The 18516-nt window shown below is 41.9% G+C and overlaps 1 protein-coding gene across 1 annotated transcript in view; it reads right to left on the reverse strand.

Moving 5' to 3' along the window:
- Nucleotides 1-1021: 1021 nt before the first annotated feature.
- The window catches only part of LOC139754419 (uncharacterized), a 461762-nt gene continuing 444267 nt past the window's right edge, over nt 1022-18516 (reverse strand). Inside the window, exons 5-6 of the mRNA XM_071671697.1 lie at nt 1718-1737; nt 1022-1198 (exon numbers count right to left, since the gene is read on the reverse strand). Of these exons, the coding sequence (XP_071527798.1) occupies nt 1022-1198; nt 1718-1737 (197 nt within the window). The remainder of the gene's footprint in view (nt 1199-1717; nt 1738-18516) is intronic.

Raw genomic sequence — 18516 nt, forward strand, 5'->3', positions numbered from 1 at the left:
TGTGTATTTATGCGCATCCATGTGTGCGGGGATGGGAACCGCGATCAGGAAAGTGTTCTGAGACAAAATGCAAAATGATGGAGTTCAGAGTAATGTGAGAGCTCTGCCTTCCTTGAGCATGAAGCGTACATTTAAGACGGATGCTAATGTGTTACGTTCCATTATGACAGAAAAAGGAAAATTAACTTGCATGAAGGAAGAAGGGATCTAAGCAAAGATGGATGATGGTCTCATGACTAATCTATGCATAATATTATGAGCGACTACAAAAATAAAACTAAATCCGACATGTTGACTCCGCATGGCATTCTTAACATGGGAAAAAAAAAAAACACCCGAGGGTGCGAGATAAGACAGAGGCAGAGCAACTGAAGGTGGGAGTTATAGGTCATTCGTGAGCTGTATGGCTCTGCAGAGAAAGGACACCATCAAGGAGGGCCAGGAAGGACTACACACACCTGCAGAGCTTTTGGTATAAACGTACATAATCAGCCCCACAATCGTGGAAAAAAATAATACTTCGTCCAGGAGATGAAAGACATGTGGGAGGTATACCTTGTGTCAAATGTTCCTACCTGATTATTGTGGGAACAAATAACTACATGACTGTTACTAGTGGTGGGAAGTAAGGGCCTGGGATGCCAAATATGTGCACACAAAGAGCTCAGCTACTTTTTACGGTGTCAAGCCAGTGTCTCACTTGACACACGCCAAGCAATAAACAGAGGCAGAGCGCCAGGGGCTCTGGTAACAACCGTAAACAATATCCACAGAATAAACAAGATCAAATTCGCGAGCAAACACAAGCGTTGCTAGGGTGCAATACACACCAACTGCATTCGTCTGACGGCCACAAACTTGCACCGTACCAATGACGCTGCCCAAGAATTCCGTCCGTCTTCCAATAATCATTATAGACAATATAACATATATGACACCCTCCCTCCTCCCCAAATAAAGGAACAAGCATGCAAGACATTAAGTACTACTACTACTACTACTACTACTACTACTACTACTACTAAACATTTCTGAAATATCGTGGATGGATGTCCAGCCAAGAGGGTTTAAGAGCAGACATGAGTGTCGGGGTTGGAGGTGGAATGAGGCAAGTACTCCTACACAGGCTACCACTACTACTGTGCACACTCACCCATTGTTGTGCTGGTCCGCTGTCTATCTCGGGCCCGTCCAGTCCCTGTCGGGGTGAGGAGGACCAGGCTACAGTCAACCGTACTATCTCCCACACTCAATAACTTATCATATATACCTAAAGCTGAGCAAATCACTAATATCATTGAAAATGTCTAAAACTGTGTAATATATGAATGTCTTTCAAAAGAAAATTGATCAAATTATAAAATTAATCAAAATACAGCAACTCTTAATTCATAAAGATATTCTATATATAAGTAATATATGTATATACCAGAATGTTTATCCATAAGATCTTGATATCATGATAAAATTCAAATCAGTGTCATTACTTATCTAAGTTAAACCTACCACATCACGCATGTAAATCTAAATTTATCTCATTATATATTCAGTTAATAGCAAATCTTATCCATCTATATTAAAACGTTGTCTGGATATTTACAGTTAGAAGAACTCTGATTAAAATTTAGATGTTTAAACATGCAACCTTTACTGGCGACACTACATTATAATTCAAATTCAATACGTATGCTAAAAAAACATGTCAAACCATACTTACATCTTTTTTCCTCTTCGTCCCTGAAAAAAGTAAAGGAAACATTTAAGTATTCATATTTATGAGAAAAAGTAAATAAATTAGCTCCTGCTTCACATCTTAAAATATAAGTGATTTCCACTTGGTCGGCCACACACACACACACACACACACACACACACACACACACACACATACATACATACATACTTACATACATACATACATACATGTATATATATATATATATTCTTTCTTTTTCTTTCAAACTATTCACCATTTCCCGCGTTAGCGAGGTAGCGTTAAGTACAGAGAACTGGGCCCTTGAGGGAATATCCTCACCTGGCCCCCTTCTCTGTTCCTTCTTTTGGAAAATTAAAAAAAAAATAATGAGAGGGGAGGATTTCCAGCCCCCCGCTCCCTCCCCTTTTAGTCGCCTTCTACGACACGCAGGGAATACATGGGAAGTATTCTTTCTCCCCTATCCCCAGGGATAATATATATATATATATATTGGTCGAGGTGGTGTGCAAAGTGAGAGGGTTAGGGAAAGTGATTTGGTAAACAGAGAAGAGGTAGTGAAAGCTTTGCGGAAGATGAAAGCCGGCAAGGCAGCAGGTTTGGATGGTATTGCAGTGGAATTTATTAAAAAAGGGGGTGACTGTATTGTTGACTGGTTGGTAAGGTTATTTAATGTATGTATGACTCATGGTGAGGTGCCTGAGGATTGGCGGAATGCGTGCATAGTGCCATTGTACAAAGGCAAAGGGGATAAGAGTGAGTGCTCAAATTACAGAGGTATAAGTTTGTTGAGTATTCCTGGTAAATTATATGGGAGGGTATTGATTGAGAGGGTGAAGGCATGTACAGAGCATCAGATTGGGGAAGAGCAGTGTGGTTTCAGAAGTGGTAGAGGATGTGTGGATCAGGTGTTTGCTTTGAAGAATGTATGTGAGAAATACTTAGAAAAGCAAATGGATTTGTATGTAGCATTTATGGATCTGGAGAAGGCATATGATAGAGTTGATAGAGATGCTCTGTGGAAGGTATTAAGAATATATGGTGTGGGAGGAAAGTTGTTAGAAGCAGTGAAAAGTTTTTATCGACGATGTAAGGCATGTGTACGTGTAGGAAGAGAGGAAAGTGATTGGTTCTCAGTGAATGTAGGTTTGCGGCAGGGGTGTGTGATGTCTCCATGGTTGTTTCATTTGTTTATGGATGGGGTTGTTAGGGAGGTAAATGCAAGAGTTTTGGAAAGAGGGGCAAGTATGAAGTCTGTTGTGGATGAGAGAGCTTGGGAAGTGAGTCAGTTGTTGTTCGCTGATGATACAGCGCTGGTGGCTGATTCATGTGAGAAACTGCAGAAGCTGGTGACTGAGTTTGGTAAAGTGTGTGGAAGAAGAAAGTTAAGAGTAAATGTGAATAAGAGCAAGGTTATTAGGTACAGTAGGGTTGAGGGTCAAGTCAATTGGGAGGTGAGTTTGAATGGAGAAAAACTGGAGGAAGTGAAGTGTTTTAGATATCTGGGAGTGGATCTGGCAGCGGATGGAACCATGGAAGCAGAAGTGGATCATAGGGTGGGGGAGGGGGCGAAAATTCTGTGGGCCTTGAAGAATGTGTGGAAGTCGAGAACATTATCTCGGAAAGCAAAAATGGGTATGTTTGAAGGAATAGTGGTTCCAACAATGTTGTATGGTTGCGAGGCGTGGGCTATGGATAGAGTTGTGCGCAGGAGGATGGATGTGCTGGAAATGAGATGTTTGAGGACAATGTGTGGTGTGAGGTGGTTTGATCGAGTGAGTAACGTAAGGGTAAGAGAGATGTGTGGAAATAAAAAGAGCGTGGTTGAGAGAGCAGAAGAGGGTGTTTTGAAGTGGTTTGGGCACATGGAGAGGATGAGTGAGGAAAGATTGACCAAGAGGATATATGTGTCGGAGGTGGAGGGAACAAGGAGAAGAGGGAGACCAAATTGGAGGTGGAAAGATGGAGTGAAAAAGATTTTGTGTGATCGGGGCCTGAACATGCAGTAGGGTGAAAGGAGGGCAAGGAATAGAGTGAATTGGATCGATGTGGTATACCGGGGTTGACGTGCTGTCAGTGGATTGAATCAAGGCATGTGAAGCGTCTGGGGTAAGCCATGGAAAGCTGTGTAGGTATGTATATTTGCGTGTGTGGACGTATGTATATACATGTGTATGGGGGGGGTTGGGCCATTTCTTTCGTCTGTTTCCTTGCGCTACCTCGCAAACGCGGGAGACAGCGACAAAGTATAATAAAATATAAATAATATATATAAATATATATAAATATATATATATATATATATATATATATATATATATATATATATATATATATATATATATATTATCCCTGGGGATAGGGGATTAAGAATACTTCCCACGTATTCCCTGCGTGTCGTAGAAGGCGACTAAAAGGGGAGGGAGCGGGGGGCTGGAAATCCTCCCCTCTCGGTTTTTTTTTCAATTTTCCAAAAGAAGGAACAGAGAATTGGGCCAGGTGAGGGTATTCCCTCAGAGGCCCAGTCCTCTGTTCTTAATGCTACCTCGCTAATGCGGGAAATGGCGAATAGTTTGAAAGAAAAAGAAAAATATATATATATATATATATATATATATATATATAAAATTTGGAGTGTCTACTAATGAAAAATCATATTGCAAATATACTGTAAAGTACCACGTATGATGGTGGGTACAATGCGCGGCTTTCTGCACATATGTATCATAAACGAAGAACAGAAGACGAACACAGGGACTGAGTTGAACCAAGTTGATCTCTCTGTGAGGCGAGGACTTATGGGGTTCAACACTATGGACAGATGCTCTGTAGCAGTGAGCAGTTCTTCGGGCATGAGAGATGAACGCATACTTCAGGATAACGGAGAAAAGGTAAAGTGAAAGTAGTATGCAGAGAAGGACAGAGCACAGTGAACATAAGATGGGGGGTTGGGTCAGAAGAAGGTGAATGAGAACAACTACTACACATGAGAAAGGTAAGGGGAGGGCCGGGTCAGAAAGAAATGTGAACGTAGAACAGTTCACACAGTGAACGGCAACAACCGCGTTAAGCGAATCAGGAAAGGTAACTGCAAAGGAGTGTGGATGAAGAACGTTACAAGAGCGTTCGATCCAAGAGGAAGGTGAACTGTGATTTGACTGACTGATTTCGTGGAATATATACAGCGCTTGGAACCTAATGGTTATTCAGCGCTTTTAGCATGAAAGAGACATCTAAAAACTTGAAGTAATCTACAAAGAATTACCTATTTTGACTTTCTTTTAAAAGAAACAGAAAAACTAAAATTTTCCTTTTGAAATTAAAATAAACAATTATTGTCTACACTTTCACCAATACTCTTATTACTTTCATTCTTGTAAGTAACTTTTGACACCGAAACTCCAATATTTTGGGTCACTCCCATGGTACATGATCCTCGTTAATACTGCGACCACAGTGGTCACATACTGAAGCAGGTCTCCTCTCCCTTAAGCGACCATGGGTCAACACTACATCACCAATCAATTTTCAGCCGCGAGGAACGGCCTCAAAATGGCGATTTCTGCTGGAAGGTCAACACCACACCTCGGACACCAGTCTTTAACCTCTGTAGTTAAGATTTTCATCAGGGCTTCCAAGTCCCTTCTAGCTTTGCCATTTCCACCCAACGCAACTATTTCTTCTTCCACTAAAATTCACTGTGAGGTATAACTCTTGTATATAGTTAGATTTAGATGTTCTAGCCCCAGCACCAGCTTCTTCCTTACCACTGGTACCAACACGTTCAGTTCCACTCTAATGCTCTCAGTGGATTCGTAAAATCCGATCTCAGACATCTTAAACTATTGGATGCACTGAAGCATAGTGAAATATGGCTTAGAATGCACACTAGGATTTAGATTGGAATTTTTTTCCCTTAGGAGATCGTTCGGTTCAGATGACTGTATAAAATGAACGTAAGAACTGAATTGGATCAAGGAAGAAAGTGAACGCCGACAAGAATATATAAAGTAAACGTAACATGGTTGAATCAGACATGATCCGCTGGTGGAAAACCACGCCAGAACCATAGGACTGTCATGTTCAAAATGACTATGTACAGGGGAACACGTAGGTGCTAGTTATCCCTACATAGCCATACATTACTACACTATGTCCATATAGACCGTTCATCCAAGGTGTGGTCATTCACAATTGGAAATTGTGCAAACTTGCAAGACCGCATCAAATGCTCAGAGCGGATTTGAGAGCTGTCGCTGGATACACAACACGGAGATTGCATGATTACAGAATCAGAGGTTATGACTGGAATCAAAATGATACAACCATTACCATAATATATGCAAGTTCTACAGAAAAAATGTTTCTTCACATTCTTACGACATGCAGTAACTATGCTCTCATTTCACCATACATAAATACCTGTATGGCAACCTTCACCCCTCAACTCAGCATCGAGTGTCCAACGTATGATCAATTAAAGCAAAGTCAACAAAAGAGCATTAAAAAATAAAGCTTCCTCCGGATCTAAAGTAACAAGATCAAATCAGCACATGTGAGAAAGAACTCCTGAGCAGTATGAAGGGGGTCTGGAGTGAGGGGGAGTAGAAATGGTAAACAGTGACTGGGTCTTTCATGGAACACGAGGCGTTGTCTCTCGTCTACTTAGTACTAGTGCTGAGAGTGAAATCATAATGGATGGAAATACAGTTTAGGAGACATCAAATTCGTCTATGGCCAAGGTTGGATATTTTCTTACAGCTATGAGCCTGGGGGTAAGTTCCTGGTTAAACCTTTTCATAACAGGAAAATATAATAACGAATCATGGGTCTTAAGTCATTCTTTAGATACTTGGAAACAACTTCATATAAGTTTCACGCCGAAAGTTGAATTTTCTCCAACTTATGAGGTAAGTTAAGTTACAGTTTAAATCTTTTCAGAAGCAGCAAAACTCTATACTCTAAACGAGAATTACGAGCATTGAGTCATTTAATTCTTCAGATGGTGGGATACGTCTATATAAAGTTTCACGAGTGTTTGATCCAGAGTTTGCAAGTTATGACCGAGGTTATGTGACACGTTGAGGTGTGAGCTCCTGTAGATGGACGGACCGACGAAGTGGACAACGACCTACACCATCCCCAGGTCTGTGCCAGGCTGCGCTGGCGACAGATAAGTGTATATAAATACGAACAGCGGCAGGAGGAAGTTTTCCAGGGCCATCTTGAAATATCAGGCTATATATTCAGTGTTGTGTTAAGCTAGCAGTAATCTGTGTGACAAGATTAGCCACAAAACATTCTTAGGGATGTAACTCGGAAAGGAGCCAAGCGAGGAGTACTCATCCTCCTCGAAGGTTCAGGCTTGGGTGTTTGGATAGGTGCTGATGTAACTGAGATGTAAAGAGAGAAAGGGATAGTTTGTTTCAGGAGAGGAACCTGATTTTGGGAGGAGTGTGCCACCAGTTTTGATGCAAAGGATCGAAATGATTTAGCGATGGATGATCTGAGTAAGAGAGTGGGTAATGTGGCAGTCTAGGGTATAATTGATGGGGCATAAGGTATCCGGTATTATATTAAAAAAAAAAAAAAAAAAAAGTGAACAGCTTGTGGAGCTGTGTGCTGAACATGGACTTGGAACAGGGAATATACCTGACCTAAGAGGAGAAATATCAATAAATATACATGGCTGAGTAGAAGAACTGATAGGTTATGAACAAACTGAAAGGCGTGCAAAGGAGAGACTCGTGGATGTGAATGTGCTCAAAGGGGCAGTTGTTGAGATGGCTTTAAGAAGAGGACATACAGAGTGTAGAACGGATGAAGGAGAGAGTAAATGAAGCCAGGTTAATGGGTGAGGATTGGCAGGTAATCAGGGAAGCACTGATTACACGTGCGAGAGCAGTGTGTAGCATGCGAAAGATGGGAGGATGAAAGATGAGAAACGGTACCGAGAGAGAGATAAGGCTGGTGGGCCGCTCTGATGACTGTTTCTTTCCTTACACCTTGAAGCTCTGGAACTCTCAACCCTCTCATGTCTTTCCCAATAACTAAGAACTGGTATTCTTTAAGACATGTTTTTTCGCTTCCTCCAAAATTCAGAAATACTTTGTTTTTTTCCCTTTCAGTATTTCAATTAAGACCCGACCTTGATGTGAATTTTTATCCGTGACTGGAGCCTCCAACTTAAGGTTACTTGGAGCGTGAATCTGAATGAAGAGAATCCAGACGAAGTGAAGTGCTTTGGATACCTGAGAGTGTTCATGGCAGCGAATGGGACCATAGGAGATGTAGCTAGTGGGTGAGGGGGTAAAGGTCCAGGGCACACCGAAGAATGTATGGAAAGAGTGGTAACTCTTTGAGGGCAAGATGGGTAAGTCTGATGGTAAAATGGTCCCGTCGGTGTTGTATGGATACGAGCGAGGCGCGGGTCTTAGACAAAAATGTCCAGAAGAGTGTTAATGTGCTGGAAATAAAATGTATGAGGACAATATGTGGTGTGAGGATAGTGAGTTCTTCGAATAAGAAATGATAGGGTAAGAGAGAAATGTGGGAGTAAAGTGAGTAAAGAGAGGTAAAGGGGGGTATGCTGAAGTGGTGTGGATGACAGAGGAAAGGATGATAAGTAACAGGGTTATACACGCCAGAAGTGGAGGATAATTGGAAAATGGGGAAACCAAGGAGGAGGTGGAAGGATGGAGTGAAGAATGCTTTGAAGGTTCGGGGGCTGAACATGCAGTAGGCTGTAAGATGTGCAAGAGATAGAACGAATTGGAGCAATATAATATACTGGGGACGACGTGCTGTCAATGGGCTGAACCAGGGCACGATGAAGTGGTTCGGGGAAACCAAGGAAAGGTCTGTGGAGCATAGTTATGACAAGGGGCTCTGGTTTCAGTACAATGTACATGACAGATAGAGAGTGGATGTGAACGAATGAGGCCATTTCTTCGTCTGTTCCTGGCGCTACCTCCATAACGCGGGAAATGGCGTAGACATATGAAAAAGGGGGAGGAAACATAAGTTAATGTACGCATTCTTATTATGATGCATGTGGAATGGTGCTCATAGGGATGACTTCATCAAAACTCAGCTTAACGGTACCAAGTAGACGAAGCTCGGGCATGTCAACAAAAAAACTGAGAACACTTCAACAGTCTTATCTAGAAAGGTAATTCATGAATATGAAAGCCAGTTATTTACTAGAATGAGAACGACACAACACGGAGGTTAGAGCAAGAAAGACATCAACATCACAGGATATAAAAGCTCAGGACTCTCGTCTTCTATATCCACCTTCTGAGGGTCCCTCTTCCTCTCGCGGCCATCTTGGCTCTTAATAGCAGGCCCTGTAGGTAGGACAAGCATGGTCAGAGCACGGGAAGCCCTCGGCCAGCACGGCGTAAAGGGTAACGCGGCGGAAGATACCGTCCTGGGACTGTGTCGCGTGATCCCCTTTACTGTTGGGGACACAAGAGCTGTCCGAGGAGCCCAGACAGACGCCTCCAAACCCGAGCTCAACACCAAGACGCACCAGAATTACAAGACGGAGGAGACGACGATGATATTGACAGAGGATGGGAGAAGGTCGTGGGGCCAGGACATCACCGGACCTACCACGAGAAATGGAGGAGGACCTCCCTCTCAGTATGGCAAACGTGATAAAGTGACGAAAATATAATCAAATATATAGACACAAAATGACAGCAGCGCTGGAAATGAGGTGACCGACATTAGCAAAGCTAGCTTCGAAGCTTCGGTCAATTAGGACCACTTTAGTCCACATAAATACTTCCTCCAGTATATGACCCCTGATCCAGAGCCGGCCCGGCCCCCCTCCTCCCTCACCCCGCCCCTCCTGCACGGCCCTCCTCTCCCCAGACCCCACTCCAATGCACAGCCCTCCCTTCCCCGACCCCTTGCACTGACCTCATCCCCCCCTCCACCGAACCCACAACCCCATGAACGGCTTTTCCCTAACAAGACTCCTACCCCCGAATAGCCTTTCCCTACCGACTCCAACTCCTAAAACTTCCCTCCCCTTCCCCAAGTCTCCCAGCATGGCCCTCCTCTCTCCAAACCCCCCCCCCACCCCTTATGTATTCCTCCCATCCCAAATCCCCCACCCCAGCAAGGCCCTCCCTTAACCGAGCCTCATCTCCAACGCGGCCTTCCCCTCCCCTCCCCTGAACCCCTTCCTTGTTCTGCTCTCCCCTTCCTCGAGCCCCTCATTCCCTGCACGGCTCTCCCCTCCCCAGACTTCCAACTCCTGCACAGCCTCCTCCACTACTGACCTCCACTCAATAGTGGTCAATCCCATCACTGTGGCCTGTATGATCTCTGACCGTGGTGGCCTGTGCCAGACACGGGCCATTAAGTATGGACCTGAAAAGTATTGTTTTCTGGGAAGCACTACGCGGGAAAAATGCTTGGACTGTGCTATCGAGTCATTCCCTACATTTGTACATTGCTATTTCAGACATCAATTTCAGTCACACAGATGGGTACATAGATACATAGCCATACCATTCGTATATTCTATCAAGATTAAAGAAGGTATAACACAAAAAACAATATTGTTTTTCGAATAATAAAGATCATTACGACAATCGGACACGGACGACAATCAGAAAGGAACTGAAATACGACTGTGAAGATGTGTTACACGCTTCCTTGAGACACAGACATAGCGATGAACGTATACATGTTACGACGCCCCAGGCCAGCAAGACCGTAGTAAACTTTCAACTACAACCCAAACTTTTCGATACTTATTAAGAGCGCTATCATACATAACACGAAACTGAAACTTTTGCTAGCATCTGAGTCTTCATTCAAGAAATTAATCTTTTACGGAAAAAAAAAGAAAGAAATGCGGTGGTGAGAGCAGGAAACCCTCGCTAACAGATTAAAGATAATATAATGATATGATCAACACCGATAACACAGGCAAGCTTACAGTGCACCCCAGGCACACACTGCGAGCGGGAGCACAAAAGGATAACACGGGTCACAAAGGGTCCCCCGAACGCTGGAGTATTGTACGCGGGTGCGCCTCGCCTCTGTCGTACAGTAACCATGTTCCCTCATTGAGTTTCATGGCTTCCCCATGAACAGTCTCGTGAGACACGATCTTAAAACACTACAACATAATCACATCACTAATGCGTTCATACAAACTGGTTAACCGACCTAACTGTCTGTAGACAGAGGCCAACCCTCCATGAGTTCACGACCGTCACAAATAGTCTTCGGGAAACTTTGATGTAAAACTTAACTACAGATGCATTTGACGTGATGGTTCCCCCACCTCGTCAAGATGCATGCCACCAAGACGTCTCGCAACTCTACCATCAACCACGTCTGAAGTGGCTCACTTTAAAATAACATCAAAATCCGTAAACAAAAATAAAATAATTACGTTAGAGTGACCACTTCTGAAACAAAGGTGTAAAAGTTATGGTAATGCATCCCTGTGTTCGAGGTCCATAACTTTGCCTGAAACAAACACCGAGAAATTTATAAACTAAAAGTCAAGGCAAGTCGCTTAGGACGGGGAAAAAAAATAGGTCACAGAGACACTTCTGTGGGAGTCCTTTTGTGCTCACGTTTCAAGAGTCAGCCATGAAGACGCCAGGGCAGTTAATGCACATATATACGAATAAATATAAACATTACTATTATTATTATTATCACCATGACTATTATCTTTATCATTATTACCATCATCATTATTATTATCAATATAATTATTATTACTATTATTATTATTATTATTATTATTATTAATATCATTATTATTATTATTATTATTATTATTATTATTATTATTATTATAATACAACCCCTGGACCCCTCAGTTACAAGGCTCCTGGAGCACCGTGGCCACACTGGAGCAGTAATGTTGATGGATTTTCCTTTGGAGCAAGAACGTTTTCGAAGATACTGCACTCACTCCTTTACGGCCAGTGAAAGTAAAATATGTAGCGCTATAGGTGACTTATCACTTGTTTCGCGAGCACTTGCAGGCGGAATGCCACACCATGTAAAGGAATACCACACCATGTAAAGGAATACCACACCATGTAAAGGAGTACCACACCATGTAAAGGAATTATATATATTTAAATCTATTTATTTATTTCGCTTCGTCGCTGTCTCCCGCGTTAGCGAGGTAGCGCAAGGAAACAGACGAAAGAATGGCTCAACCCACCAACATACACATGTATATACATACACGTCCACACACGCAAATATACATACCTATACATCTCAATGTATACATATTTATACACACACAGACATATACATATATACACATGTACATAATTCATACTGTCTGCCTCTATTTATTCCCATCGCCACCCCGCCACACATGGAATAACAACCCTCTCCCCCCTCATGTGTGCGAGGTAGCGCTAGGAATCATATATATATATATATATATATATATATATATATATATATATATATATATATATATATATATATATAATCCCTGGGGATAGGGGAGCAAGAATACTTCCCACGTATTCCCTGCGTGTCGTAGAAGGCGACTAGAAGGGGAGGGAGCGGGGGGCTGGAAATCCTCCCCTCTCATTTTTTTTTTAATTTTCCAAAAGAAGGAACAGAGAATTGGGCCAGGTGAGGGTATTCCCTCAAAGGCCCAGTCCTCTGTTCTTAACGCTACCTCGCTAATGCGGGAAATGGCGAATAGTTTGAAAGAAAAGAAAGAAATATATATATATATATATATATATATATATATATATATATATATATATATATATATATATATATAATTCTTTATCATACAGACGAGGAATGGCACAACCCACCCACACACGCACGTATACATACATATACATTTCAACGTATACATGCATATACAGACACAAACATATACATATATACACATGTACATATCCATACTTGCTGCCTTCATCCATTCCTGTCGCAGCCCCGCCACACATGAAATAGCATCCCCCCGCCTCCAGCGAGGTAGCGCCAGGAACAAACATCAAAGGCCACGTTCGTTCACACTCAGTCTCTAGCTGTCATGTATAATGCACCGAAACCAAAGCTCCCTTTACACATCCAGGCCCCACATACCCCTCCATGGTTCACCCCAGACGCTTCGCATGCCCTGGTACAATCCACTGACAGAACGTCGACCCCGGTATGCCACATTGTTCCAATTCACTCTATTCCTTGCACGCCTTTCACCCTCCTGTATGTTCAGGACCCGATCGCTTAAAATGTTTTTCACTCCATCCTTCCACCTCCAATTTGGTCTCCCGCTTCTCCTTCTTCCCTCCAACTCTGACACATATATCCTTTTTGTCAATCTTTCCACACTCATTCTCTCCATGTGACCAAACCATTTCAAAACACCCTCTTCTGCTCTCCCAGCCACACTCTTTTTATTGCCACACATCTCTCTTACCCTTTCATTACTTACTCGATCAAACCAACTCACACCACATATTGTCCTCAAACATTTTATTTCCAACACATCCACCTTCCTCCCCACAACCCTATCTATAGCCCATGCCTCGCAACCATATAACATTGTTGGAACCACTATTCCTTCAAACTTCCCCATTTTTGCTCTCCGAGAAAACGTTCTCGACTTCCACACATTCTTCAACGCTCCCAGAACCTTCGCTCCCTCCCCTACCCTGTGAATCACTTCCGCTTCCATGGTTCCATCAGCTGCTAAGTCCACTCCCAGATATCTAAAACACTTCACTTCCTCCATCTTTTCTCCATTCAAACTTACCTCCCAATTAATTTGTCCCTAAACCCTACTTAACCTAATAACCTTACTGTTATTTACATTTATTTGCAAATTTGTTCTTTCACACACTACCAAACTCAGTCAACAACTTCTGTTGTGGATGAGAGGGCTTGAAAAGTGACAGCATATATATATATATATATATATATATATATATATATATATATATATATATATATATATATATATATATATATATATTATCCCTGGGGATAGGGGAGAAAGAATACTTCCCATGTATTCCCTGCGTGTCGTAGAAGGCGACTAAAAGGGAAGGGAGCGGGGGGCTGGAAATCCTCCCCTCTCGTTTTTTTTTTTTTAATTTTCCAAAAGAAGGAAATGCGAATAATACGAAAAAAAAAAATATATATATATATATATATATATATAATATAAATATATATATATATATATATATATATATATATATATATATATATATTTTTTTTTTTTTTTTTTTTTTTATACTTTGTCGCTGTCTCCCGCGTTTGCGAGGTAGCGCAAGGAAACAGACGAAAGAAATGGCCCAACCCCCCCCCATACACATGTACATACACACGTCCACACACGCAAATATACATACCTACACAGCTTTCCATGGTTTACCCCAGACGCTTCACATGCCTTGATTCAATCCACTGACAGCACGTCAACCCCGGTATACCACATCGCTCCAATTCACTCTATTCCTTGCCCTCCTTTCACCCTCCTGCATGTTCAGGCCCCGATCACACAAAATCTTTTTCACTCCATCTTTCCACCTCCAATTTGGTCTCCCTCTTCTCCTCGTTCCCTCCACCTCTGACACATATATCCTCTTGGTCAATCTTTCCTCACTCATTCTCTCCATGTGCCCAAACCATTTCAAAACACCCTCTTCTGCTCTCTCAACCACGCTCTTTTTATTTCCACACATCTCTCTTACCCTTACGTTACTTACTCGATCAAACCACCTCACACCACACATTGTCCTCAAACATCTCATTTCCAGCACATCCATCCTCCTGCGCACAACTCTATCCATAGCCCACGCCTCGCAACCATACAACATTGTTGGAACCACTATTCCTTCAAACATACCCATTTTTGCTTTCCGAGATAATGTTCTCGACTTCCACACATTTTTCAAGGCTCCCAAAATTTTCGCCCCCTCCCCCACCCTATGATCCACTTCCGCTTCCATGGTTCCATCCGCTGCCAGATCCACTCCCAGATATCTAAAACACTTCACTTCCTCCAGTTTTTCTCCATTCAAACTCACCTCCCAATTGACTTGACCCTCAACCCTACTGTACCTAATAACCTTGCTCTTATTCACATTTACTCTTAACTTTCTTCTTCCACACACTTTACCAAACTCATTCACCAGCTTCTGCAGTTTCTCACATGAATCAGCCACCAGCGCTGTATCATCAGCGAACAACAACTGACTCACTTCCCAAGCTCTCTCATCCCCAACAGACTTCATACTTGCCCCTCTTTCCAGGACTCTTGCATTTACCTCCCTAACAACCCCATCCATAAACAAATTAAACAACCATGGAGACATCACACACCCCTGCCGCAAACCTACATTCACTGAGAACCAATCACTTTCCTCTCTTCCTACACGTACACATGCCTTACATCCTCGATAAAAACTTTTCACTGCTTCTAACAACTTGCCTCCCACACCATATATTCTTAATACCTTCCACAGAGCATCTCTATCAACTCTATCATATGCCTTCTCCAGATCCATAAATGCTACATACAAATCCATTTGCTTTTCTAAGTATTTCTCACATACATTCTTCAAAAGCAAACACCTGATCCACACATCCTCTACCACTTCTGAAACCGCACTGCTCTTCCCCAATCTGATGCTCTGTACATGCCTTCACCCTCTCAATCAATACCCTCCCATATAATTTACCAGGAATACTCAACAAACTTATACCTCTGTAATTTGAGCACTCACTCTTATCCCCTTTGCCTTTGTACAATGGCACTATGCACGCATTCCGCCAATCCTCAGGCACCTCACCATGAGTCATACATACATTAAATAACCTTACCAACCAGTCAACAATACAGTCACCCCCTTTTTTAATAAATTCCACTGCAATACCATCCAAACCTGCTGCCTTGCCGGCTTTCATCTTTCGCAAAGCTTTTACTACCTCTTCTCTGTTTACCAAATCATTTTCCCTAACCCTCTCACTTTGCACACCACCTCGACCAAAACACCCTATATCTGCCACTCTGTCATCAGACACATTCAACAAACCTTCAAAATACTCATTCCATCTCCTTCTCACATTGAAGCTTATTGATACAGTGGTGAAATTGATGAGAACTGCTATTGACGTTTGTGTGAATAAATTGTACATTTCCTTTTCCATAGCCAGAGGTTGAACCATTATGTGACATTCATTTTTTCATTCATTTCAAGCTAAAAGTTTGTTTTCTAAATTTTTTTCTTACATTTTTCATATGTATATATATGTATGTGTGTGTGTGTGTGCGTGTGTGTGTGTATGTGTGCGTGTGTGTATATGTATATATATATGTATATTATCCCTGGGGATAGGGGTGAAAGAATACTTCCCACGTATTCCTCGCGTGTCGTAGAAAGCGACTAGAGGGGACGGGAGCGGGGGGCCGGAAATCCTCCCCTCCTTGTATTAACTTTCTAAAATGGGAAACAGATATATATATATATATATATATATATATATATATATATATATATATATATATATATATATATATATATATATATATATATATATATCTTTTAAACTATTAGCCATTTCCCGCGTTAGCGAGGTAGCGTTAAGAACAGAGGACTGGGCCTTTATTGGAATATATATATATATATATATATATATATATATATATATATATATATATATATATATATATATATATATTTTTTTTTTTTTTTTTTTTTTTTTTTTTGCTTTGTCGCTATCTCCCGCGTTTGCGAGGTAGCGCAAGAAAACAGACGAAAGAAATGGCCCAACCCACCCCCATACACATGTATATACATACGTCCACACACGCAAATATACATACCTACACAGCTTTCCATGGTTTACCCCAGACGCTTCACATGCCTTGATTCAATCCACTGACAGCACGTCAACCCCGGTATACCACATCGCTCCAATTCACTCTATTCCTTGCCCTCCTTTCACCCTCCTGCATGTTCAGGCCCCGATCACACAAAATCTTTTTCACTCCATCTTTCCACCTCCAATTTGGTCTCCCTCTTCTCCTCGTTCCCTCCACCTCACCTCCGACACATATATCCTCTTGGTCAATCTTTCCTCACTCATTCTCTCCATGTGACCAAACCATTTCAAAACACCCTCTTCTGCTCTCTCAACCACGCTCTTTTTATTTCCACACATCTCTCTTACCCTTACGTTACTTACTCGATCAAACCACCTCACACCACACATTGTCCTCAAACATCTCATTTCCAGCACATCCATCCTCCTGCGCACAACTCTATCCATAGTCCACGCCTCGCAACCATACAACATTGTTGGAACCACTATTCCTTCAAACATACCCATTTTTGCTTTCCGAGATAATGTTCTCGACTTCCACACATTCTTCAAGGCTCCCAGAATTTTCGCCCCCTCCCCCACCCTATGATCCACTTCCGCTTCCATGTTTCCATCCGCTGCCAGATCCACTCCCAGATATCTAAAACACTTCACTTCCTCCAGTTTTTCTCCATTCAAACTCACCTCCCAATTGACTTGACCCTCAACCCTACTGTACCTAATAACCTTGCTCTTATTCACATTTACTCTTAACTTTCTTCTTTCACACACTTTACCAAACTCATTCACCAGCTTCTGCAGTTTCTCACATGAATCAGCCACCAGCGCTGTATCATCAGCGAACAACAACTGACTCACTTCCCAAGCTCTCTCATCCCGAACAGAGTTCATCCTTGCCCCTCTTTCCAAAACTCTTGCATTCACCTCCCTAACAACCCCATCCATAAACAAATTAAACAACCATGGAGACATCACACACCCCTGCCGCAAACCTACATTCACTGAGAACCAATCACTTTCCTCTCTTCCTACACGTACACATGCCTTACATCCTCGATAAAAACTTTATATATATATATATATATATATATATATATATATATATTATCCCTGGGGATAGGGGAGAAAGAATTCTTCCCACGTAGTCCTTGAGTGTCGTAGAAGGCGACTAAAAGGGGAGGGAGTGGGGGCTGTAAATCCTCCCCTCCAGTTTTTACTTTTCCAAAAGAGGGAACAGAGAAGGGGGCCAAGTGAGGACTTGGTCTCTAAGGTTGTCCTTTGATCTTAACGCTACCTCGCTGACACGGGAAATAGCGAATATATATATATATATATATATATATATATATATATATATATATATATATATATATATATATGTGTGTGTGTGTGTGTGTGTGTGTGTGTGTGTGTGTGTGTGTGTGTGTGTGTGTATAAAGATGAAATCGCACTTCAGTAGGAATTCATACAATCTTACTTAACATGTGATTTTTCTATATATGTGACACGACAAGTTTTTTAGAGACAATCTACTTCATCAGGTGCCAGTACTTAACAAAGTTGTTTAAATCCCAACATCACACTTGATTCCCGGCGTCCAACACCAATCATTATAGACCAAGCACTGCCTGCTTTGTCTGGCCGTAACCATTGTAAGATAGAATAATTAAGGGGATCACGTATATTGACCTGGGTAGCTTGGGTGTGTCTTGAACAACTTTTTTGTTTTTGTTTTCGTGTTTTGTCAATTCTCTAATAATTATTTGGTTAATGCCCATCCTAGAGGTACTTATACGGAAGGAGTGCAAGTGACTGGGGGATGTATAAGAGAAAGTGGCTAGATGTTAAAAGGAAGATAAGGGTTGAAAAAGATGACAAACAGGAGTTGGGGTGAGAGAGTAATAGTAAACATTAGGAAAATACGATGCTTTTGGAAGGAGATC

This window comes from Panulirus ornatus, chromosome 17 (genome assembly GCF_036320965.1).
Source record: "Panulirus ornatus isolate Po-2019 chromosome 17, ASM3632096v1, whole genome shotgun sequence".
In the NCBI taxonomy this organism is placed as follows: domain Eukaryota; kingdom Metazoa; phylum Arthropoda; class Malacostraca; order Decapoda; family Palinuridae; genus Panulirus; species Panulirus ornatus.